This window comes from Pithys albifrons, chromosome 2, assembly GCF_047495875.1.
Source record: "Pithys albifrons albifrons isolate INPA30051 chromosome 2, PitAlb_v1, whole genome shotgun sequence".
Taxonomy (NCBI): Eukaryota; Metazoa; Chordata; class Aves; order Passeriformes; family Thamnophilidae; genus Pithys; species Pithys albifrons.
In genome coordinates this window covers 100871582-100897785 of record NC_092459.1, presented here as the reverse complement: position 1 = coordinate 100897785, position 26204 = coordinate 100871582, and the positions used below count along the sequence as shown (strand labels likewise).

The following is a 26204-nucleotide window of genomic DNA, read 5'->3' as shown; positions in this document are numbered from 1 at the left end:
ACTCCCCACCACTCCCCAGTAATCTACAGTGTCTGGCAATCAACTCTCTGTAGCCTGATCTAAGAGACAAGCACTCAGTATTCCTGGGAAATATCTGAGATTCACCCTTATCATTGTGAGCAAAAGCAGAGCACCACGTAAAGCCAGGAAAAACTGGCTTTTCAGTAATATGCACATTGCACCAAAATTCCTAACTGGACTTACAGCAAAGCTGCCATCACCCCAACACCTCCTCTGGGGCTAATGATATGGTGTCCAGCAACAGCAGGGCCAACACTGAGAAAATTATCCAGCTCAAACCCATCTTTACACAGCTCACAGCTGCGGCAGGACAACTCCTGTTTTTATCTGTGAGCTGGCTGTGTTTCACAGGCTGCCAAGAGGATAAGAGCAGGGTTGGAGCGCACCTAGGTAATGAAAGAGAGAGGCTGCAGAGTGTGGTTCACAGCTCTCTCCGTGTGGACAGACACTGTGAAACATGACTGAAAGCTACAATCTTCCCCTAATTATGCCACCAAGGGGTTTTTTAGCATTATTATTATTATTAAACAGTCTAGACCTGTTCTTTCTCTTATGGTGCAGAGGTTGGCAAAATAACATAAGCTGGAAATCCTACCCCCGCGAAGGGTCAAGGCTGACTTCTTGAGGCAGAAACACCAGGGCATCCCAAAAGTCTCCTAAGTGCTTGACTTGGGATTTGATAATGCCAGTCAGGTTGTATGGGCTTTTTCAGCATTTAAACTTATCTTCATCCTGAGATGGTTCCTTTTTCACACAGTATTTAAAATCCCTTCAAATTTCAGACCTTCAAATTTGCCATAGGCATAAAGAGGGCAATCATCCTGCTAGCTAACAGCCTTAAAACAACTGATACCTCCAGATCCTTATTAGGTTTTCTCAGTCTCTCAAGCTCCCAAAACTCCAGGAAAAGAAAAAAAAAAAGAAAAAACCCTGGAAGTCTCGAAAAACCACATCCCTGGCCCAGACCCCAGTCAAGAGAGCTACAAAGGCAGGATGCTCAAGGAACATGGCTGCTTGGAGCTACACTGGCAGAAATGCCTAAGTCTCGCAGCCTCACCCCTGGATATTTGAGGACATTCACCAAAAGACTGCATTTCTCTGATGAAACTTTGATGAGAACCCACAAGACCACTCCAGCCAGGGAGTGACCCTTGCAGGTGCCTGCTGTCTGCACTGGTGTACATCCCTCAACTCCAGGTGCTGGAATTACAACCCTCCAGAGAAAGAAACAGTTGAGTTGGATTTTTTTGTAAGGCATACAGGACATCCCAAGGCAGATGCCTGAAATAGAACCATAGAACGGTTTGGGCTGGAAGGGACCTTAATGTTCCTAACCCACTGCCATGGGAAGGTAATCCTTCCACTACACCAGCGTTCTCAGTGCCCCATCCAACCTGGTCTTGAACACATTCAGTAAATGGGCATCTACAACTTCTCTGTGCCAGTGCCTCGCCACCCTCACAGTAAAGAATTTCTTCCTTATATAATGGATCCTCCCTTCTTTTTCCTTCCCCCAGCAGAAGTTCTGACACAAGGGGTTTTCCTATCAGACAAGAGTGGGTAAGCCTGGCACCTCCCTTGTCCTCAGAAACCACTTCCAAGAATTACTTTCCCTGGAAACACAAACTCTACAAGTTTCAGGATCTTAGCAAAAGTCATTATTTTCCCTCGCTTCAGATGCTTTGCATGTTAATATTTGGGTGGGGAGGGAGAGAAAGATGCTGTCCCTTAAGCAACAGTCACGGTGGGAGCCCCAACAGCCAGGAGCTGCCATGGCCACCCTGACATCACTACTGCTTGTACTGAGCAGAGTTAGACAACACTGCCTCACCAACACCCAGAACCTGCATGAAGTACTAGGAAAAAGTGGCTGAGCGCCCCTCCTCCCGCTGGGGCACACAGAACAATTTAGATGTGCTGTTTCACCTGTCAAGTGTTTTTTAATTATTATTATTAATAGGTTTGTTATTTTTTAAAAATCCCCATACGCGAGAGCTGAGTTCAGCAAATTACCACAGCTGAGCGTCAGTAGAGAGAGACAGGAGAGCAATATCACGCTCAGTGGAATATTTAACAAGCGCTGATTGCCTGGAAACCTAACTCGATGAAACCTGCAGCAAAGAAGCAGGCTTGTAAAAAGTCAGCAAAATAAATAAATAACCCACGTAGAGCAGGGGGGGAGGAGGCAGCAGGCAACTTGAATGTTCAAAGCCTGCCTCTGCCTAATCTCCCCTATAGATTCGGCTGCTAGACATGCAACACAGGGCTTAATCCTACAGGAATGTGGTCACAAAGGAGCCAATTTTGCCTTTGCTGGTACCAGCCAGAATAACTCAACCAAAATGGTGGCACTAGGCTGTGTAGACTCAGACATGGGCTCCATGAGAAATTCCCCCCAAGATAGCTCTTACTGAAGAAAATCCAGCACGAAAATTCCCATGGCACTAGGCTGGGAAGATGTGCAGCCCTGACTCTGCTCTGTCACTCCTTCTGTTCCCAGGATAAACAACTTGCTGCCAACCCTGTGCCTGGACTTGCCATACCCTATATTATGGAACATGTCCCCTGAATGCCAACAATGGCCATCTGTGGGATGCAGAGGGTTGACCAGAACAAGAGAGAAAGACCCAGCATGCTGATCTACAAGGCAAGAATGTCTTCAGGGACTGCTCTGGCTCCCTAAACCCTCATCCTTCCATGTGGTTAGTGACAGACACCACTGTGCGTGACACATCATTCCCTCACCCTGTATCATCACAGCCCTCTACCATCAAATCTCTTGTGATACTACCTTACCACATGACATGTTTCCAAAACGTGAGTGAACAACTCACCCTGGTGAGGGTGGTCCAAAGGCTGCCTCTACTATGGCTCTGTGGGACCTGATGTCCACGAGTTTCAGTTATGAGATCATTATTGCCCTTGCAAGCCTGTGCACAGACCCCAGGAAGCCCAAAAACTGCTGCTAAGCTAAAGGCCACTTGATGCAGGCACAATGAGAGCCAAAGGCTGCAACACTACAACCACAGCCCACTTCCCAACACAGCCAAGAGCAAGCATGCCAGCCTTCCAGCAAAGCCAGATTCACATCTCTGATGCATTTTCTGGCTGTGCCCTATTAATCACACAACAATGCACACATGAGGCAGGAAGACACAGGAGACCATGAAACATCCCTCCTGCAGCACTCTTTGGGGAGGATGGGAAACAGCCACCATATCCCGCACGTTTTCAACATTATGGGGATTTTTTTCCAGAAAGACTATAAAAGCACTTCAAAAAATTCAAAGCCGGCTTTTCTATTACTTTTGCCTCTGCTCAGCTTTGATTTTTTTTAATACTTGCTTTTCTTTATGTCTGTGCGTGGCTTTTCCCCCTCTTTTATATGGGTAAAATCAGAAGACAGTATTATAGTGCTTTGAAGTCTCTCTGTTATTTATAGATTTCTTTCCCTGAAATCAAACATAGGTAGGTATATACTGCATTGATGGGCATATTTTAACAAATCAAACAGCTTTTATATTCTGTTGAGACAGAGATCACATTTTCCCCCTTAAATTGCCAAGAGCCCTGTTAACATTGAAAAAAAACCCCCATGCCTCTAGTCCAGAAAGTGCTCACACTAATTCAACCCATTAAGACCAGATTCGCTGCTGAATTATCTTGAAAAGTCAATGCTGAAATTTTCTTTGTTTAGCAGATTTAGCAGACCTTATGTAGATGTAGCCATGGAGATTTTCACCTTAAATTGTCATTTTTAAGGTTCTTCTTCTATCTTCCTCAACAATTTGTTGGGATCCCTTTCCACTTACCCAGAGGTAAGCACTGGATCCAGAAATTCATCTGGAAATAAATACCAGTGCAAAAGTCACCCTGACATATAAGACAAGGAAAACATTTGTATGGAGGTCTTTAGACCTTCTGACCAAAAGTCAGTATGTTTTGGGCCATCACCCAGACTACCGCTTGCTTCAGACTGTGGACATCGAACCTCGGAAACTCATGAAGACATTAATTCTCTCCATGGCAACATACTGGGACTTGTTGTGGGAGAAAACCCCACCTCTGGGAGTATAATAAAGTCTGCAAAGGGCCAAGGGTCACAATTATCAAAATCAGACCAGGACTGCAGAGAGAAAATGCCCGCCAAAACGAGCTGCTTCAACAACCCCAAATGGCTAATTATGTAGGAAGAGACACATCACACCAAGAATAACCATAATGAGCTTTGATTACACTGCGGCTTTCGCATTTTATTCTTTCAAATACCCACCAAGCTCTTTGAAATTCAAGGGTTCTCTTATGTTAACATCAAAAGGTAAAAGCGCATGGAGGGCTGTGTACTTAGTCACCATGAGAGATGATTAGCAAATTAAGGAAAAAAAAGTCCAGGGTTTAAGCAAAAAGCAGAAAAAAAAGAAGAAATGAAAAAATACTCAGCACAAAGTGCTAATTATACAGTTTCTGCGCAACACCTGGCTTGTTTTTGCTTCTCTAATCAGGCTCATTTCAGTTATGGCATAGACTCTATATGGTGCCGACGCTATCTAAGCAAGGGGGTGTGTGGCTTTGTCATCTACTTGTCTCACATGTGTCTGGATGCAGACAAGGTAGCAGCATGAGGGGAAGGTGTGAGGTGCTGGCAGTTCAGGACATCACTTCTTACTTATGAGCATTGGAAAATGAAAGGCATGATATTCTCTCTGCTAATTAATGATCTAAATATTTGATGTGGTATTCACAGCACTCACATCAGGACTTTTGCCAAAGGATGTGTTTTGGTTTGTCAGCCAGAGGTAAATAATTAAAGTTTCCTTATTCCTGCTCTGAGCTCCCCAGCTGCAAGTTTGAAGAATAAATAAATAAAAACCACTCAGCAGAGTAAACGGGACTGTCTCACTCTCTGCCCAGCAGGTCACCCACACAACAGGATTAAGATTCCCTTGCTAAAAGAAGGCTAGCATAAGATTGAAAGACAGGATAGAAGAAATTGCCTTTTTAAAATTTATTTATTTTAAATGTCTCTGTATTGCTTTCTCTCTTGCTGCTGCCTTCTCATTTGGGGGGAAGGTCCCATCCCTGCACTGCTGGATTCTCACCATCTTTAAGGCACTGAACCTTGGAGGTTGAAATACATGAAACCAAACCACAGAGGGATAAGGAATTTGTTCAAGGTCATTCGAAAAGTGAGTGGTAGAAACAACCCAGTGGTACTTTCTCCACGACCTGCACAGTTAAAATAATATTAAAAAATCTCAAGAGCTACTTGCTATTCACCATCTCCCTTCTGGCTTCTCCCATTTTCTATTCCCCTTTCTCATGATAGCCATCCCCTACTATCTGGGCAGTTGTACCTATTCACAAGTATAGTTGCACCACAAGCATTTATAAATGCTGACTACACTATTTGCAGAGATTTGGACGTTCGATTAATTTAGCCTTTTTTCCCCCCCTGCTTTACTTCCAGCTGGCAAATGGTCAAAGATCATGAAACTTTTAAATTAATTAATTATTCAACACAGTCCACTACCTTTGCCCAACAGCTCTGAGAACGCAAAATGTTCGTAAGTGAACCATCCCAAACATTTGCAATGTTACTTGCGTAATAAGGGATGCTGGGGAAGCCACGTGTTGCTGCCTCTGCTTCACGGATCAGAGCACTTGCACCCCTAATGAGAGCCACATGAAACACACTGAGCTTGCAACACAGTTCAGCCTCAGCAATCGGGGAACATTAAAGCTCTTCAGCACCCAGGAAAATGACAGGAATAGCAAAATCCTTCCTGCTCATCATGTATGTGGTCTCTTCTGCAAGAAGCAATTTCCTCCCCTGCTAGATGGTGCCTTTACTAGCATTTCCCTCTGCCACTCCATGTTTACTTGAGGCCCTGTAGGAAGTGCTGCCTTTGTGAAGATGGTGCCTCGTGGCATCACAGCTTTGGACAAGCCAAGCAATGCCCCTTTGCCCTGTTTCTTGCTCCTGCTATGGCAATTACACTGAGAACATTGATACTGCAATGAGGCTGGAAAATCCAATATGCTAGAACTCAGGAAACCAGGTTTTCAATTAAAAATCTTCCACCAGCTACAGACAGATCACCTCTCTGTTTCTCAGGGTTATCCCAAGAGTATACTATGGAGATGTACTATGGAGACCAGGGTAGAACAGATACCCAATTTACTCACCACTACACTCAAAGCACTTGGCCACAGACTGGCCCAAAAGGCACAAAGCACTGTTAGGAGGACAGGGTTTGTTCTGAATGGCCATGGAAAATGATCCATGTTGTTACAGCCGCTGTGGGATGGAGTTATCTGGAAGATCTAATTAAACTAAGTATTTTGCCAAGCAAGGGGGGAAAAACCCAAGTAGTTGGAAGGCACAGCAAATTAACCTACAGAGTCTGAAGAGGCAGACGAGCTCTCAGCTGGGTCCAGAAAGAGGTGGGGAGGTGGCAATACATGCACAGTCACAGTCAGAGAGGAGCAGAGCAGAAGCCATGTCACCAGCACAACTTGTCACCATGGGATGCTAACCCTAGGGGTGGTTGGATCAAAGCAAGCCTCTGGGTACTGCATCCAGGAGGAAAACAGTGAACTCTGATGCCAAGAGTCTGCCTCCAAACCATGGGGACCAGAAAAAGGAGAGTCAGCTCAGGATCTCAGCCCTGGGGAGAGGCAGAGGAGATGGGGAACTCAGTTCCTCACTGCCTGAACTTGCCTCTGTGGCGCAGCTTCATGGGGCTCTGGAACTGTTTGGAGATCAATCTAAGAGAAAGGGAAGCTCAGAAGGGAACCCAGAATTGGGGAAAAATTCCTCAGACAACCATGAACAGTGGAATTTCCGGGGCACATAAGCAAGGAGGAGCAGTGCATGGGGGCAAAGCTGTGGTGGAAATCACACATAACCAGGGAAGGAAGGCAGTAAAGCCAACTAATCAAGTAAAGCAATGAAAATACGAGAAACAAGGAAGAAAGCCTTTTTATAGCTGGAAATCAGAAACTTCAGAGGACAATAACCTAGAGGAGGAAGGAAAAATTCAATCTATCTGTATTTCTCACTTGCCATCACTGCAATGAACAGTTCTCTAATGAAGCCAGATATGGGGGATCCAGGTATAAGATCTGTACCATAGGTCTAACATTTTTCATGTGACAACATCACTCATAATCATACCTGGCAGGACTGGCAAGTGCTGAGTTATGAAAAGAAATGAGATTAGTCCATCCCTGCACTTTTTATGTTGTAAGCTTTCTATATCTTAGGGACCAAAGGACTGGACCTGCCATCTCTCTTTCAGACAGTTCTGGAGAATGGCAAACTTATGCAAGCACTGTAAAGACAAAAGAGAAGGTCCAGGATCAAGGAGGTGGTACACAGCACCAAGCATCAGTGTCACCCAAAATCCACACACTCTAGAGGCAGAAAGCAGTGACAGATTATTAAGTGTGAAGGAAGGAGATGGGATTGGGCATGAAACCATAAAGCAAAGCAAGAATTCAATTTCAGGACTGTCAAACTCACTTGTGGCCCTGGTTGTGCTCACCTGAGGAGGGATGCTGTTTTCAGAGAAAAGCTCAGCAAGGATGCTAACAGTGAACAGGGCACAGCTAAAGCCTTCCTGTAACCAGCAACCCCAGTCTGACCAGTACCAGTGATGGCAAGGGGTCCCTGGGGATGCCAGGGTTTAAAAGACAAGACTTGCAGCAGAACACAAACCTTCATAATGTGGACAAGAAATGCACCTACAACACATTTACTACTGGCATAGAGCAAAGCACACACAAGCTTGCTACAGAGGAACCCACCAGCCTAGATCTGGAGATGGATCCCTCAAAGGTGTGGTGAACACACCTCACCAATTCTTCCCACAAAAGAACTTGCAGATTCAAAGCATGTATTGGGATTAAATGCTGATTTCAAAAACCTGCAGTGAAAATGAAGCCTTTTGTTTATCCACTACAGCAAAACACAGCCAAGAACAAACCAACAAATGAAGGAATGGCCACATGCCCAGAGTGCTCCACCGTGTACCGGCAGGAGTACAGAAACTGTCTTTGAAAATCCAGTCTGCATGTGTGCCATTAGGGCTTCTCAATTAGCAAGCCCTTCTGGCACTTGATGGGTCACTGGAGAAGCTAAAACAGCCGCACCAGAGCAGATATCTGCAGAATGACAGCTGTTCCTAAAGGACTGGGACAAAATACAGCTGAGCTCTGATACCCAGCTGGATATAAAAGCTCTTATCCCAGACTCTGTCTAATCTGCTAATGCTTCCTCAAGAGTTTCCCATGCTAGACCCTGCAAAAGGAGCACATCTCCTTACTTTCCTGAGCATTCCACTGTAAAAGCTACTTCTCCAGGACCAACTCCCAGGCTAATTTCTCCCAGGCATCATTTGAGACGATAGCTGGTAGGTCTGGTCCCATTGCTGCAGTGAGTGCGAACAGATTCTGTCTTTTTTTCATCAAAACTTTTAGTCCACTCAAACACTTTTTAAGAGATCACCAGGAGCTCTTACCTCCGAATGGTCCTTAGCAGGGTTGACCTGGCCTCGTTGTGGAAGGTGATGACGACACTGGTTGGCGGGAGGTCCTGGCCATAGTGTAAAGTCGTACACCTGGGGAGGGAGAAAGAAGAAACGCCCTTCAGGTGCTGGAATTCAAGTGGGAGCTCACTTAATTTACACAGGCAGCAGAGTCCATGAGTAAATGGTCCTCCAGCCTCTATTACAAATAAATAGAGTTTTTCTGTCAGAATCCTTTCTCAAGGAATCCAGAAAATGCCAAGTCAGTCACTGAGGATTAAAGCAGCGAAGAACTGAACTGTCTTTAATAGGAAGGGATGAGAACGGATGTTTCCAGTGGGCAGGCCTTTCCTCTAACCATTGCTTCCCAGCTAGCACCCTCACACCCACCTGGCTGGCAGCACCAGCAGAGGTAAGAGCATCCTTGCAGCTCCTCCTCTAAGCCACCTCACTCCCAACCTTCCAAGGCAGCAATTTCCACCAGCCAGTTTCCAGATAAGCCAAGTTATGTTTCTAAATTGATTGTTTCCTTATTCATTCTGCCTTATTGGCATAACCAAACTACACAGAAGACTGGGGTTTAAAACTTTCCAAGCCAGCCTGTAGAAGGTGAAAACCCACAACTGCGACCACAGTCCCTGCTGCCTCCTTCCCAGAAGGAAATGTCACAGACTCTGTAATTACTTTGACCTTTAGCTGATTACATTTGTGGCTTTTATGGACCGACATCAATATATTCCTCACTCAGAAAATCCAGATACACCTCTTACATCTGTGATGCTCTTTCCAGGTTGCTATTAGTTTCTATGATGACAGAACAGCAGCAAGAGCCCATGTCTAGCCTGAGGAGCTCTCCATCACAGCCATTATGTCCCTTCCCATCCACGTGCCACTCGCTTGCTGTTCTGTCACCGCCCAGGTGCTACCACCACTATCCTCAAATGAAGCAGGAAAAATGACCGGGCAACCACTCTTTCAACAAACCACTAGTTTGATCCAACAAAGTTCTGGAGCATAGTATCTGCAATGGGAATAAAACCAGATGGAAAAAATAAGCTGGGAAAGGAGAGGAGAACACAAGTAAAAGTAGCCAGATACTGCTGGTTTATGCTGTTGAACATGGCATGTTGCATATCTGAAGTGCCAAAATGCTTGAGATACTATTTTGATTAGGTTTTCTGTCTTTTAATTTGAAATTTCATTTCTGATTATTTAAAAAGTGAAGTAAATTAAAGGAAAAAAGAGTGCACAACAGTTGAAACAATTCCAAAGTTTAAAAAATTGGTATCTTGAGTGGGACAAAATATTTGCAAGTTCACGCTAAATAAGTTGCTGCTTTCTCTCACGGTTTAACTCAAAACCTCTTCCAAATCCTGCTTCAACCTGACCAAAAGCAGCCTCCTCATTACTACCGTGTTCTTTCAGCATAGTTACCAACACCAGAAGTTCATGATCGAGCCAATTCTAATTCTAGGTTCATCCCCAAAGGATGCCAAAGTTGCACAGCTACTCCATATGCAGGAGAAAGCTCAGCAACATTGCCCTGTGCGACAACACCCTCATTCTTCAAAATTACATCTCAGGGATGCTGAAAACACAGGGTTTCTAAATTATGAAACAGCATCAGGTCATGCCCTGAGCTGCTTGTCTGGGTCACTGTAGACCCATGCATCATCCAGTAACCAGCTTCAGTTGAGCCTTCCTAAACTGATACAATGAGAAGGAAGTGGCTGCTCAGTGCCCGTTTTGCCATGCTCAGGCTCAGCTCTCACTTGCTTTGTGGAGCTCCAGGGACAGACTATGGCAACTGCCTCTCCCTGTGCTATTTATACACCATTCCCAGATGCATGTCCTTCCACCCACTTTCAGCAGGGTTCTGTGGAGCAAACATGGGAAGCTATTTCTGGAAAAAAGTGAAAGAGGGTGGAAAACATGAAGTCATCAATACTTTACTTATGTTATTACAACAGTTAAGGAGCTAAACAATAAAGCAGCAGCGGATGCGTGCTGTGCCACCCACCCGTGGGAGTGCTGGGGATATTGCAACCCTGGCTGAGCCCCCAGCAGCGCAGTCAGGGCTCCTCGTGCGCAACAACTGGCTTTTAAAACTCCAGATGTCTGTGCACTAGATCGGCCTCACCAGACAACGCACACATGGGAAACGCTGAAATGTCATATATGAGCACTTCCAGAGCTTGGTCACTGGTGCTGCAGCACATCGCTGGCTTCTGTTTAATGAGACTCATCATATCCCAAGGAACAGACTGGTAAGTGCACTGCTACTCCAGAGCAGGGGGGACCCAGCAGCACACCCATTCTTGCTTCATCTCTGTGACCAGCACTACACCAGCTGGAGCTTGCCTCTCCAAAAGTCAGCCTGAAAAGAGCTAGGCTGAGTTGCTGTATCTGCCAAGGCTCCTTGTCTGGGTTTTCTGTGTGGTCCTGACTGTGCCCTTGCCCAAGATTTTATTCCTGGGCTCTTCTTTCAGGAGACTTCCAAAAGTTCCCTCCAGTTGGTCCTTTTTTTTTCCCTTCCTCCCCCAGTGAAAATGCAGCTAAACAGCCTGGCTTCCCAGAAGGCAGATTTCAGTTTAAGTTGTTGACTACAAGTGTTTTTTTGGCACTTACTTGGATAATAAAAACCACAGCTTGGAAAAGCATTAAATCCAGCATGTCCAGAATTATTTTGTGTGACAATTACATCTGGGGTAATTTCAATTTAATACCTCACTGCAAGTGAAAATTGCAGCATGCAGCCCTAAAATTGCTGTAATAATGAAAATAAACCTGCTAAGAGCTGCCTATGCTACCTCAGGCTGTCACTGGATAAATGTTTTGTGCTGCTTACGGTATTTCATAGGTCATCCAACTGCCAACAAAAAAACAAAAAAAAATCAAACCAAAACCAACATCCAAAACATTTTCAGAAAACCAATGGCAGTTTGAGGATTTTTTCAGATTGTTCAAAAAAACAGGTAAAAAAAGAGTAATAACTGCACTGCCTATATTTGCAGTGTGTTGAAACTCATTGGCTAAAGTAATTTAAAGTTTGATTCTTCGAAACCTTGCAGCAGGACTGGGGAGCAATCCTAGCACAGCAAGTACTATCAGGAATGCTGCCAACTGATCTGCCTTCAATGTAGGCTGCTCCACCAGCTCCTAGCATCTGGGGGGCTGAAAGGAGACAGAAGCCAGGTTGGCCTGTCCTAAAAACCCCAGAGAGAACACCCAGATGGAGAAACAATTCTTACTTCCTCCTGCAAACCCCAAAGTCAAACTTTAATTTCATGGAAGTTTCACTTTTCTCTTTTAAGGTGCTTTCCCCTTTCAAAACTGAAATAATTTCAGACTCAGAAAGCTTTGAAAGGATTATTTCTGACCTTATGGATCACCCCTGGAAAATCCCAGCCTGAACTGGTTGCCTGTTATAGTTCTTTCAGGGTGGACAAAGCAGTACATCTCATATCCATGTTCCCAATATGCTATTAACAGCTCCGGAATAGATTATGGAGCACCTGTTTGCAGGGACAGGGAGCAGACAGTCAGAGCCCTGCACTCATCACAGCAATTGCAAAGCCCTTCCATACAAAGCCCCAAACTCTGGACACTTCAGCATTCCTCACAAGCCTCCTAAGTCACTTACTCGAGATTTCTTATTGAGTTCCTTCAACCCTTGTGCTTCTGATGAACGGTGTGGTATCATAGATATGTGGCCTCTGCATACAGCTGTCCCTGCATCCCTAGAGATCCTCCTTATGGGGCAACACATGCCCATTCTCAGGGAATTCCAACCCAGTTAACATCTAAAACGGCAAACTTAACTCCAAGTGCCCCACACCAAAGCAGCACCCATCTTGCAATCACAGCTACACAGCTCAGTGGTAAAGACTAACAGTGTGAACAGAGATGGATCCCATTCTGCAACCCCTCCTGGTCCCCCACAGGCTCATCCAGAGCATGTTTTCTCCTTGGCACCTGACATCACATGCCCACAAAGCTGTGACATGTCTCTTGGAACCCACCTCTTACATTCACCCTCTCCTGTGCCTCATTAACTTCCTTCAAGAAATTATTATCCTCATTCCACTCCCCCAGACTCCCCTGCCAGCCTTCTGCTCATTCCTCTGTTCTACTTCAACGGCCCTCACCTGCCAACAACTCTGCTTGGAATTCTTCATGTTTTCCGTGAAGTCCAAACTCTCCCTCAACACAGTTCACCACTTCCAAAGTACTCTCTGCATATTTATTTCAAACAGGCAGCTTCATCAGAGAGCGCCACATCATCTTTTGACTCTCTCCTGGCTCCTCTCTTCTCCTTAGGAATACATGTGAGAGCAGTCTTGTCACCACACTCCTAAACCAAGGATATTTTGGTTTTTCCCCACACTGTGCAGTCACAGGGCTGTCACAGCGACCCAGAGGATAGGGACAGGCCATCACAAACAGCATAGGTTCACACCACACCCTGACAGACAAACCACTTTGGGTTTCAGATGACATTCCTCAAATCTGACTAGCTCTCCAAACTTGATGGCTCTCTTGAGTGACGGCACATGCAAGAGTCATGTCACAGCAGTGCAGCCATCACGAGCTGCATGTTACAGACCTTGATGCTCCACTATAAGCAGAGAACTTGGTGGAGAAAGGGGAAAAGCATAAGAAGTCCTTTTAGCTCACAGAAAGAGTGAAACACATTACACCAATGACAAAGGAAGAGTTAATACTAATGCCAAACCTCTTTGCTCACACCCATGCTGAAAGGACAGATCTTGCCAGCCTGGTGCACACCTCTGAAAGGACTCAGCCAGTCAGGACTGGAACAAGCCACTGCTCCAGCCTGGCCTTGGGCTGGACCAAGTCATTCCTGCCTGGGAGAAGCCTCTACAGCTTTGTTGAGGCTACACATCACATACTAGCCAGACTGCTTTCCAGGGACACTGGTGTCACCCCACACCCAGCTAGAGAAACAGAGCAGCAGGTAAAGTAGAGAAGAAAAGAAAGACCAGAGAGGCTGAAAACATGTCTGTCCCTTACCAAAGGGACAGGAGCCAATCCACTTCTGGAAATAGATGACAGTTCAGGGAAAAAACCCAAGGAGAACTTGCTTTAATATTTTTTTCCTTCTTATCATGAAAACCAGCTCAGCCCTCCTTTGAGCTCCTTCACCTAACTACTGCAGTCATGCACCCTTGGTGCAGTCACATCAAGTCCTTCCACCAAAACCTCAGAGGAAACTGAAGCAAGTTTTGACAACCAACCAGGTGTGAAAAATTACTCCCTTGGAGGAAAATGAAAATAACTGCCCCAGGGAGCAAGGAAGCCAATACCCATCAAGGCAAGTAAACCGTCACCAGTTGGAACGAAAGGATTAGAACTCCAGCTGCCCTGCCCTGGCCAGTAGCAAAGTTACCCAGGCTCCACACACCTGTAGGGATGGCAGGACATGCAGGCACTTTGGTCATACATCTCAGGACACCTTCTCAGGGGGGCACAGCTGCAGCCCCTGAGGCCTAAAACCTGTCTTTGAGCTGAAACAAAATTCATAGAATCATAAAATCATAGAATGTTTTGGGGCACTAGACCAGATCACTCACAGATCCATCAATGCTTGAACTCTTCCAGGGATGGAGCACCCATAAGTTCTCTGGGCAACCTATGCCAATGCCTTACCACCCACACAACAGAGAATTTCTTCCTAATAACTCATCTGTTTTGCCATGAAAATACTCTAAAAATAGCGACCCTGGACACAGAGTGTGATATAGAACTATATAGCAATGCATGTGCCCACTGATATGGAAGCTAGTAAGTTCATAGAACTAACTTCTGGACATCCTTGTGCACCGCTTCACCTGACCTCTGGGTGACACAGTCTCTGGCATTTTTCCCAGTTATTTCTGCATTTCTCAGTTATCCATGCATTAAGCCCAGTGACTTGTGTCTGACTGAGGAATACTTTCAAAAAATCATTACCTAATGACCTCCAGAGATGGAAAATCCAAGGAGCGCTGTTCATGTTACAGTCAATGCACCAGTCTCATACAAAAGTATAAATGGGATATGACAATTCAGTATTTGCATGACCGGAGCACAAAGAGGGGTCAGTGACCTTCTTCACAGCATTCACCTCCCTGAGTTCTTCTTGGGTCTCCTCAAGCCATCCTTCCTGCATGTTGCCTCAAAATATTTTTTTCATTTAGCTTTGACAGACCTTCCAAATCCTACTCTGTTTTTCCAACACATGCCAGCATCTCCTCCTCCTTCTCTGGGTATGCTTTGCCCTCCTCAGTCAGGATGAGGCTGCCAGACAGCGGGGCTGACCATGGTCTGCCTTGCTGCCCATCTCCAGCACTGTGACACTCAAGGCCTTGCCAGGGCACAGCAGAGAGCTGTGAACCAGCTACTGGTGCATCCTGCATTTGGGGTCGGGTCTGGGACAAAGACCTACTGACAAATCCCTGGAGTTCTGGTCTCCACAACGCCAAGAGCTTTGATGCTGACCACTCCACCAGGACACACCACAGTCTGAGCATGAATGTCGCTGCTCAGAGCACGTATGTGACCTTTGCAGCAGGACACGAAAAGTACTGGCTCCAGGAATCACCACCTGCTACAGACCCTCTTGAGTCTATCCTAGTCCTGCAGGTGCACCTTGGGCTGGCCATGACTGTGGGCAGGTTGGTGTTCCTGAAACACCAAAAGGCCTAGAGCAAAGAGGCTGAAAAAACAGCTGGAAGGCAGAATAGTCCAGAAAGCAGCCATGCCAAAGGGAAAGAACAAGGGACGAGGAGTCAGATGTCAGCTGGCAGTGCTATGTGATTGCAGGGAATGACAGCTCATGTTTAGCTTGCCAAAGTGAAAAAATACCCTTGAGAAAGGTCAGTATAACTTCTCTGTGCAGGACTGGCATGTACCTCAGGTTTGCATTCCCAAAAAGGACTGAAAAGTCCCTAGGGTGTCATGCAACAAGGGCTGCTGGGGCTGGGAGAAACAGGGGTGATGAAAGAAGGAGGAATCCCTGGATGAGCAGATGACTCAAGGGTGTACAAGGACTTGAGCAACGGTGAGGAAGCACATCTATAACACATATTCAATGGTGTTTAGCATCAGAGCTAACAAGGAGTTATTTAGCAGGCTTTAACTAGATGCAATTGGATAAAACTGTAAGGACAACCATCAGGAAAAAACTGCCAGGGCAGTGAACCAGTTCTCACTGTAAATTAGACTCCCAAAGGACCCTGTCCAAGTCTCCACCTCTCCCCGCCCCAGCGCATGATACCACAAAAATACCAGAAGATGCACAAAAGAGGAGAGTCCTCCTGAGGGCAGGAGATGATGCAGCCGCTTCCCTTCAGCCTCTGTGTCCCTCTGAAGCCGATGTGCTACCATGGGTGTGATGGTCAGGGCCTGAGGGTGAGCAGCTCCAAGCCCTGGCAGGGGACCACCACGGACACTGTGCACCAGGACAGGATTCTGCAAATTGGCTCAACTCAGTTGTGGGTTGACCAACAAGGCCATTTTTCTACACAGCTTTTGGAACTTGAAACAGTGCTATATTTGGCTACCATACAATTAGTATTTCCTCTAACTCACTGCCTCTTTTGGTCTCTTTCTTTTCCCTGCAAGATAGATATCTAAAAAATTAATCAAACAGCTAAATTTGAAGGGGGAAATGCAAATAGGAAAAAATAACCTTCTGTGCACATGATGTGCTGCTGCCTGTGAACCTCAAAACTGATGACATGTTGCATCTATAATTTACTAAAAATTTGCTGGATTCTTGTCTTTGGAAAAGGGGAGGGGGATAAAAGGAGAATCTATTAAAAAAAGAAGGAAAGAATAGCACAGCTACATTTAAAAACAAGTTACACCAGAATGTGTGTCTTGATTTTCAAAGAAGCTCATGAATAATTCAGACTTCTAAGGCCCTCCACACAGACTCAGAGTTTGTCTCTTCTTGACTCCCTCCAACCTTCCTTCCTCGGAACAAATGCAAAAACAAAAATGTAGCCAATAAAAGTGAAAAGAAGAAAACAAAATGGAAAAAAAAAGAACCTTCTTTGTTTTCAGTAGAATTTTAATCTGTGACCAAATTTCTGATAACAGTTTTACTGGAATACTGAGCTGATAGCAAAGGTTTTCACCTGGTGAAAGCCAAAGCAAAATCTGGCACCTTCTATCTTCCTGGAAAGCCACCAATCCATTATTGACGTTTTTTAGAAGCCAGGACAACCTGAAATTACATTTCAGAGAGTTGGAACCATGGATATAAAGATTCCTTAGGGAGGGATGCTTTCTGACCAGAGCTTCCTGGCACCATGTGGCATATTAAAGCAGAGAAAGTCCCCATACGCACATCATCTCCTTAGTCACAGCTGGGGAAGCACAAACCCAGCTCCATGCTGTGATAGCTCAAAAACACTTTAAACATTTAGGGAGCTGCAGTGTTTATAGTAAAAGTTCACCTAAATAGCCCCAAAATAGTGCCTGTGATTGCCCTTTTGCTGCAGTTGATGGAGTAGGACTTTAAGGCTCTGGGTAGCTGAAAAAAACAAATGAGAGTTTGATGGAGGAAACCGTCTCATGGCCTTAATTATCAACAGGAGCAAGCCTCGGAGAATTAGTTCCATTATTTACTAATACTTGACTTTGATTTCAGCCTATACAAACACACTGGATCAATAAAAACACTGAGACAAGCACTAAAGTTAAACAAACAACTTCATTCTGTCAGAATTACTTGGAGCAAGTTATCAAAGTAATCGATGGCACATAATAACTGTAAGACAAGTGGTCAATACGTTATAGCAGTCAAAGGCAGGGGATAGTTTTAGCAGAGAGTGATCAATGGCACCCCGTGAATGCTCAAGCACTTGGTGATGAAGTGATGCCCATCATGAAATCATCAGTGGGCCCTGGTGTGGTTCATGGGGGTGCTGTATCAGTCTCTGCAAAGGGCACCAAGACAAGCAGAGTTTTCTCTTCCCTATAAACCCCCCAGGATCCTGCACACAGGGTTTACAAAGGAGAACCTATGTCTCCATGGACTGACCAGTGGTGGCACAGCCACTCCAAGGGCCACAGCACAGCCACCCCAGGGACTGCAGTCAATCCTGGTCTATCAGAGATCGTCAGCCGGGAAGAAGCCCCTCTCCCTAATGCAGTGACTGCCACAGCCATACCACGTCCTCCCACCAGCGGTTTCTGCATCCACCAACACACATTGCAGCAACACTTCCACTCCAGTACATCATTTGTTCCTGAGAAGCCCAATGTGTACTTTTCATCTGATACTCAAAATCACTTGCTTTTAAATACAGCTTGTCATTTTTTAGATGACTGAAGCATCAAAAACATTTGAGATCTAAATGAAATTTTTCCCTTTTCAGGATGAGAAAAACATCCTTCAGCTTTAAGTTTTCCTCTCTTCTTACTTTTACATTCACCAACAGCTTTGCTTTTGGTTTATCCTGAAATTGCTATCTCCTGGCTTTTCTTTTCCTTAAACAACCAAAGAACTGAAACACAGTTATTCACTCAGATCTACTGAGCCCTGTCTACCCACACAGCCCCACATTCAGGCTCCAGAGATGTGGCACTGACAACGAGGACACAATCCAGCTGTGGGGAGAGGAGCGGATCCCATCACCTGCTCTGTCTCCATTTCCAGCTTCAGTCTCTTGAACAAAAGCAGCAGTGCCCATTCCCAGGCATTGCTCACCTTGAAATGGAACAGTTCGTCCTTAGGGCACAGTGACTGGCAGGTCACTGTCTTTTATTAAATTCCCAGCTCTCCCTCCTCCACGTCCCCTATCGTGACAGGGACATGTGGAAAGATCATTGCTCCACAGACAGATATCTGGGGAACAAGCTTTTATCTCTGGGTGAATGTGTCACAAAAGTGGAGCTAATTAACTGGGGCTCTGTTTTTGAAAAAGGTTAATATTTTATCACATGTCTTCTGTCTTGAGGAATAATTAGCCCTGGCAGTACTAGCTCTGCCATTTCCCAAGGGACTGAGCAAGAGACTGGAGGCTGGAGAGAGACACGTGGTATTGATGGATAGGCAGCGGCTCAACACTGGGCTAACTACATCTAACCAGCAGTTACTTCTCAATACAAACCATCCTGCCACAGAATATTAACAGGCGCAAAATCCTGTTCCAAAGCTGTACGCATTCTGCTTGTCCATTCCATGCCCTCAGGTGGCAGGGATGGTTTAAATCAAGGTACTGCAACTCAGCCAAGAATTCACAGCACTGACACTGGAGCCCCAGTCCAAGTCCCTTCTCTGCAGGCACCCACACATTGCCAGCACCAGCTCTGAAGCAGTGCTTCCCTTCTTGCTCCAGCTTGTGAGTCTGCATAACAAAAGGGAAATCCCAAAGGCTCACCTAACTCTTCCAGTCCCCCAAAAAATCTGTTCTTATGGGGGGAACCAACTGCTGGAGCAAATTCCCACAGGGACTGCACAGAAGAAGGTTCCCCCAGTGCTTGCACAGAAGTCCTCATTGTCCTCATACAATCCTCATACAGTGCACATCATCTCTCCATAATGCTGCTAAGAACAGGGCTGGGATACAAGCAGGGTAAAATGGAGGAACTGAAAAAGGACGAGGGAAGGGTCATTTCAGATCGACTCAGAACTATTTTGTGCATGCATTTTTCTTGGCAAAATGCAGTGGACGGGTGGGTGGGGAATTTCCAAAATGAAATCAAAACTGTCTCATAGGGAAACAAAGCCAAAATAACTTATGGGAAAGAAATCTGTCATTTGGAGAGGGGGGAGAAACTGTTCTCAGCTTTTTTCTCTCTGAAACAGCAACTTTTGGCAAGGAAAATATACGTCCATAAAATAAAGGTGTTCTCCATGGAAGGGACAGTTGGGATGGAAGCTGTACCTGCTCCCAGGCGAGCTCCTCAGATTCTTCCTGGGAGGATGCCTGTCCTGTGCAGATGCTCTTCCTGCCCAGCAAGGCACTGCAGGGCTGGAACAAGGGACAACTTTGATAAACAAAACCAGCAGTCACAAATTTAGTATTATACCATGATGTTTTCTGGAACAGTCCAGTCATCCTAATTGCCAGTGCCAGGCTCTGAGACATCTATAGACTCCCTTGGTACCCACAGTGCTGATCCCCTTTGCCCTGCAGACACCTTTTAGCCAAGAACACAACTCAGGAATCATTTCTGCTCACTGCGCAGACAGGTGCCATAACTCACACTCCCAGCACAGCCCTCTCAGATGTAACTAGCTTTACCCTCCAGAAAAAAAATGAGCCACTTAACTGAACCCATTCTCCTGCATCCACAACACCCACCTATACACCTCCATCAGCTCCTCATACAGTCTAACTCACTCCACAGCTTGTTCTCAGGAGTTGCTCTCATCCTTCTCATACAAGAAAAGGAGAGGGGAGGAACAGCACTGCAAATCCACCACTGCAGAATAAGCACCATCACATTTCTCATCTCCCTGCAGTATTCACAACTTAAACACAACCAACTCTGCCCCTGGAGAAACACCAGCCTATCCCTACCCCAGCATGTCTTCCCAGAATAATTTTTAATGAAAGCTCCTCAGCCTGCCTTTTCTCTAGGCAGCCCCTCAAGATACAAAAGTGCAGCATTGCATGGCACTTCAGCTCCTGCGCCCTTGGTGATCACAAACATCCACAGTCAGGGCCCAGGACTCCAGGGCATGACTTGCAACCTGGGATCAGCTGAGCTGTGGCCCAAAAACCTGACTGGAGCCACTGCTCTGTCAGGGTGAGAAAAATGTAACACCTCTTAAACAAAAAATGTAGGCAGGATGTCCTTTTGCTGTGATGCAGTTAGACCGGCAGTGACAATGACCCTCTGTCTCTGCCAAGAAGGCAATGTTGACTGACCTGACCCACCACCTCTAGCTTCAGGGAGTAATCAGGCAGGGCTTGGAGGGCAGACCAGCACCACAGACTGGCTCAGACATCACAGTAAAGTCCAGGATTGTGCTGTATCTCAGTGCTTGGAGGCCTCTCTCCTCCCAAGGGTGGTCTGTGCAATTCACACAGGGTAGTTTGGATGTCCATAATGCCCAGGGAACACACTAACTCCCAGGAAAACCACAGGCAAAGCCAACATGGGCAATGGCAGAAGCCCTGCCATAGCTGAAGAGGGAAGAATGGGCTCTTCAGGATAAGTGAATGTTGGGACGATGGCCCAGGAGTGCTGGCAAAGAACAGCTCTCAGCTCAGACATAGGCAGCCATCTCAGTGGAGATGTAACTTCCCTCAATGCTCAAACCCCCTACAACTTCACTTCATGCAGACTTTTCTCATCAACCTTTTCCTCCCACACCACATTCAAAAAACAATCAAAACCAAGGAGCTTCAGAAGAGGACATTACATGGAAAGACATTTGAAAGAAGGTCATTGCATTCATCAATTTTTGTCCCCTGGAGCCACTAGTCCCTGCCTCAGAAGCTATCAGGTCCAACTGGCCTGCTCCTCAAGCTCTCCATCTCCTGGCAGTGTATTCCATGAGCCACCAGACAACCAACATGGGGCAGCAAACACCACAGACACTGTCACATGATGGAGTGGCTAGACATTCCCAGTATGGGGACTTGGCACTCACCAGCCATTTCACAGATTGTGCATGTCCAGCTGAGTTCACCATTGATGAGTTCCCAGAGAGACCCATCAAACTTATTGCATGGGCTCTCCATGAACAGTAGGTGCAACTTTTGGAAAGAGGCACTTTAACGCAGGTGTTCCCAATCTATGCCAGACACCAATTCTAATGGAAGCATAAGAAAGCAAAACACTGGATTTTTGCAGGGCTAAAATGGTCCTGTGAATATTTCCCTCCACTTTCAGGCAATATAATGGAGTAGAGGCTCCATGGGATTTTTGTCTTTGACCAAGTTTTCTCAAGCTTTTCTCAACTACACCATTGGCAAAGTCTTGCAATGTTAAGCCAGAGAAGACACACAAGTGTGGTAATTAAGTGCATCGCTCCAGAAGAGGAGACAACAGAATTCCCCTCACTGCCGTCCCACAAAGAATGTCCTGAGGCCGCCAAACATATCAACATCACACAAGCAGCAGCACAGACTCCTGTGCTTGTTAATCACACAGAGGTCTCCAGTCAGCTCAGCAGTCCTCCATCAGGGCACCTGCACAGCAGTGTATAGTTTTGATAAACAGATTTTCTACTGACATAACGATCAATCCTGGGAAGGCCATCAGGCAGTGAGGACAGGAGGCTTTATCAGGCATGGTTCAATGTGCACCCAGCCCTCCTCTCACTGAAATGCTGCTTATGAGCAACTGGACAAGATAGAGTTAACACAAGCACTGCAAGGACAGCAACTTGAGCAACTTCAAAGCTTATTACCCAAACATAGGCAGCTGGGGGAAAAGAACTACAAATTCCATGTGCCGCAACCAGGGTTTTTACATTATGTCAGCTTTTACAAAATGCTGGGGGGGCAAGACAGAGAGGCAGGGGCCCCAGTGAGCTCACTGGTTTCTGCATTGAGAAAAACCTGGGCTGATTATGTAGCTGACCCAGCTTTGAGCAGGAGGCTGGATTAGAGACCTCCTGTGGTCTCTTCCAGCCTGAATTGTTCTATGATTTTATCAAGTGCCTGTTTCTGATTCATAGCTGCCTTGCTTTCCTTGCTTAGCTGCCAAGAATTGCAAATCTCAGTACTCCTTGTTCTCTGTGTTACCTGAAAACAATCTCTCTGTGTTTTGATCACACACCTGTTCTTAAACCTCCTTGGAGTTTCAGGCTCAAATTCACCCAGAAAACCAAGTGCAAAATACCACTGTGCGTGGTGAGCACTTCAGATCGACTGAACCTACAATATGTAGAGCTGAGCTGAGAGGAACACTCAGACTTTGGCCTACCTATACTCTTAGGTTGGTCAGGTTTAGCCAACAGACACACAAAACCAACCCAGTGTCAGCCCAGGAGCTGTGGGCAACAAACTGGCCATCACAACCATGGAGATGCTGGTAGAGCTGCCTGACAGGGGCTGAGAGGCCAAAATAACTACTGTGTGGTAGTTTGGGGGATGCAGTGCATACCCCTACTCAAACTACACCTCACCCTTAAGTCTTTGACCTTCCCAGTTTGCATTTTCATGAAGCACTTTGGGCTTCATGCTTAAGTTCATTCAAAAGCCTCAGCTCTCCACAACACGTGTGTCCAAACTGTAAGTGACAATAAGTGTAAACTACAGCACAAAGCTATACATAGTGGGGTTTGATAAGGGAGCTCCGTATTTGATCTTCTGTTAGCAGACTGCAAATTTTCCCAGCTGGGGAAACTGACTGTGCTAGTAACCAATCTGTTGAGGGAACACCTGAATTCCTGGAGGGCTGAAGAGCTTGAAAACAGGGTAACTATGACAAGAAGAGGTAATAGCAGCAACAATTCCCTAAAAACTAAAACAAATCCCAGCATCACATGAAAATCCCCTCTTACACAGACAGTATGGTGGGATCTCTAACAGTTGGTCAGTGGTTGGCAGTAGTGTGTGGAGAGTGAGTTGGCTGCCCAAAGCTGTCTCTCTCACCGACTTGCAGCTGCCCAAATGCATTAATAGAAGCTACAGAACATACTAAGATACCTCCCTTCACATCAGCAACCTGTGCTAGCTATTTCTACCATTGCCAAAGGGTTATCAGGTTGCACAAAAGAAGTGTGAGCAATTCTTTCACTGCCCAGCCCATGAAAGTTTCAAACTTAGGCCACAAAAGCCATCTGACCAATGGCAGAAACAAAACCTTGGCCAATACAGGTGGTTCTAGTTTATCCCCAAGACATAAACCAGCCCCTCCTTTACTTAATGGACTGTTCTCATATCTCCCTCCTGACAGATCTCAGCCTACAGAGATGATGGAAAAACACAGCATTGAGTGCTAACCTCTTGGGGTCTGCTGTCCAAGAGATGAAAGCAATTGTGCTGTTTCCTAATGGAGATATTTTCATCACAAATGCATTTTCCACCACAGATTTGTGTCACTGCTCGCCTGCAGGGTCACACTGTGCTGTTGCTGTAACTAGAAAGAAGGAGACCAAGATCAAAGACAGAACGATCCCAGATCTTCTCTTACCCAAAGATTACAGCTTCAAAGTGCTTTGCAGGCAAGAGATCCAGGGACAGCCCTCATGGACACACGACTTTGCCCAAATGTGATATATCTTTTGTAAGGAAATGACAAATATCCTGGCTCTGCCCAGAGAACAGTGTAACAGCTAGAATAACAGAGCATGGGACATTAAAACTAGCTTCGGGATATTGTTGGCAGCCACACAGAAGGTAATAATGAACCCCAAAAGCAAGAAGACACCTGTACTCCCTTACAGTCAGTCACCCTAAGCCCACACAAGGTGCTGCCACCCTTCTCCTCTCAGGGCAGCACACACTTCTCATGGGGAGGCACCCACACAGGGACCCCCGGCCCACACAGGAAGGTGCAGGACAGAGGAAAGCCAGCAGAATGTACACATGGCCACACAGGGACACCTCTTCCAGCCTTCATCAATGCCAGGTACAGCGATGTGGCAGTATTTGAGCACTCCCTCTCCCCCAGTGTCCTCACCTGGCCACCTCCTTCACATCTTAGACTGTACAACTCCATCTGTCCTCACAGACAGGGGTCCATCCACCTGCACTGCACTCAAGGCTCCTTTGCTCAGACATGCTCCAATCCCTGCTGCCCCCCCCACCCCTCTGCCCCAAAGCAGATGCACCCAGCAGCATCAGGCACATGCAGATCATACATATGCACCCACCCGTACCCAAACCACTTCTTGCCCTGGTCTACCACACAGCACATCTCAAGTCAGCAACTCATGAGACACTGCTTCAATAAGCAAATTTTAAAAATAATAATCCCTTGGGACTTAGTCTGCGTTACACAGGAAAGTGGATTACCTCAGCTACAGTCCAGAGGCAAAAGTGAAAAAATGTTTGGAGTCAGCAAAGCGAAAGGCAACAGGAAAACCTCTAGGTTCTGTTCTGCTCTCAGCTATTCATGGTCCATTTGGGTAACATCCCTCCAAGTTCTCCCTTGATTTCAAAGTGGGTTTGGCCACCTGCTAGGTACCTACCTGCTTCTGCAGGTCTAATTTTCAGGTACCACTGAGGACAGCAAAGCAAAGCAGAGGCCCCTCTTTGTCCTGCCTGGGCTCTTCCACACATGTAATTCCCTAGATATTAAGTTCCTCTGTTGGAGACTTTCAAGAAACCAGACAAGAAAGGTAAGATGCCCAAATCCCTATGCGAGGCGCAAAATTCACTTTTAGATGCTGAGACCAAGTGTTCACCTCCAATCACCTTTAAGTGGTTTTAGTCTAGCAGGAAAGGAAATTGAAAGGAGACAAGGCAACGTGAGAAGTCCAAGGGCATCATAAATATGCTAACCCAAAGGCAATGCTGTCAAATTCTACTATTCTCCTCTTTGACTCTTCACTTCCAAGAAGACATTACAATATTTTCAGTGCACTTGACTACTTCCCTGGAATGCAATCATCAACTCATCCAAAAATGGAGCTACTTCAAGTTCTGCATGTGACACAGCTGCCCTCTTGCAATCTGCACAGGGATGTCAACACACACTCATGTGCTGTGTGCCAAACGTGTTCAAATGGAACACAGGGAAGGTATGCAGTGGCAGAGATGCACATTCAGTCCCCATGTGGCCATGTACACCGTCACCACACCCAGCAGAAGTGACCCTCAGGACCATGTGCTCTTCCAAGTCATCCCCATGCACAGCACAATTCAGCATTTCTGACTACTACATAATAACGCTGAATTGTGCAAGCTTTGCACCCTTGGGATGCATGCTGAAATTAATGGGTCAATACAACACCACAGTGTGCAGTGCTTTTGCCTGAGGGCTGAAATCCTGACATTTCTGGACATTGAGAATGTGAGACAGCAGCTCTCTGCTCCACCAGAACATAACAGGCATCACTTACCTTTTCCCATCCCTCCATGAACAGTCCATACGAGCACAGCAACCAGCCCTGGGCAGCTCTCCTACCCAACAGACAGTCTCCAGCTTGCACTGCAAAGGGATTTGAGCAAAGAAACATGGAGGAAATCCTATGGTGTGTGTTGTTCCCTGCAAAGCGAACAGGACAGACTACAAGGGCAGAGCTTTTCTAGGGGGCACAAGCTGGCATGACCAGGCTTCTGGGCTGCCAGGATGCTCTCATCTTTAACAGACAATGTGACGCATGACCTTCCTATCAGCAGTATCCGTGCCAGCTTTGTGTTTCAATCACAACTTGATTTTAGCAGGTGCTTTCACTCCCTTAGACACACACATACTCACACAAATGCACTCCTTAAGGAGCTGTAAAATTAAGCTTCAGCTGGGTAGACAGGACCTCTTGTAAAGCACTTGGGACTCAGGGAGAGAGGGAACTTCAAAAATTCAGTCTTATGCTAGAATCTGAGAGGGTTCCATCCCTAGACTCCTTGCTCTATCAGCTCTTGAGACAGCACTACTAAACATGTATCGGCGGTATGGAGGCAAAAAGCAAGACAAATAGAGGGAATCAGATGCTTGAAGATGAGTGATGTTATCTGCAATAGCTAGAGAATTCTATTGTAGGCTCTCACCTCTCCTCCAGCCTCTCCTCTA

At 46.0% G+C, this 26204-nt stretch overlaps 1 protein-coding gene across 2 annotated transcripts in view; it reads right to left on the bottom strand.

Moving 5' to 3' along the window:
* Positions 1-26204, bottom strand: part of GALNT14 (polypeptide N-acetylgalactosaminyltransferase 14) — a 103461-nt gene that overhangs the window by 33804 nt on the left and 43453 nt on the right. For both annotated transcript variants that reach the window (XM_071579921.1, XM_071579930.1), the window contains exon 3: positions 8544-8642. In XM_071579921.1, coding sequence (XP_071436022.1) covers positions 8544-8642 — 99 coding nt within the window. The remainder of the gene's footprint in view (positions 1-8543; positions 8643-26204) is intronic.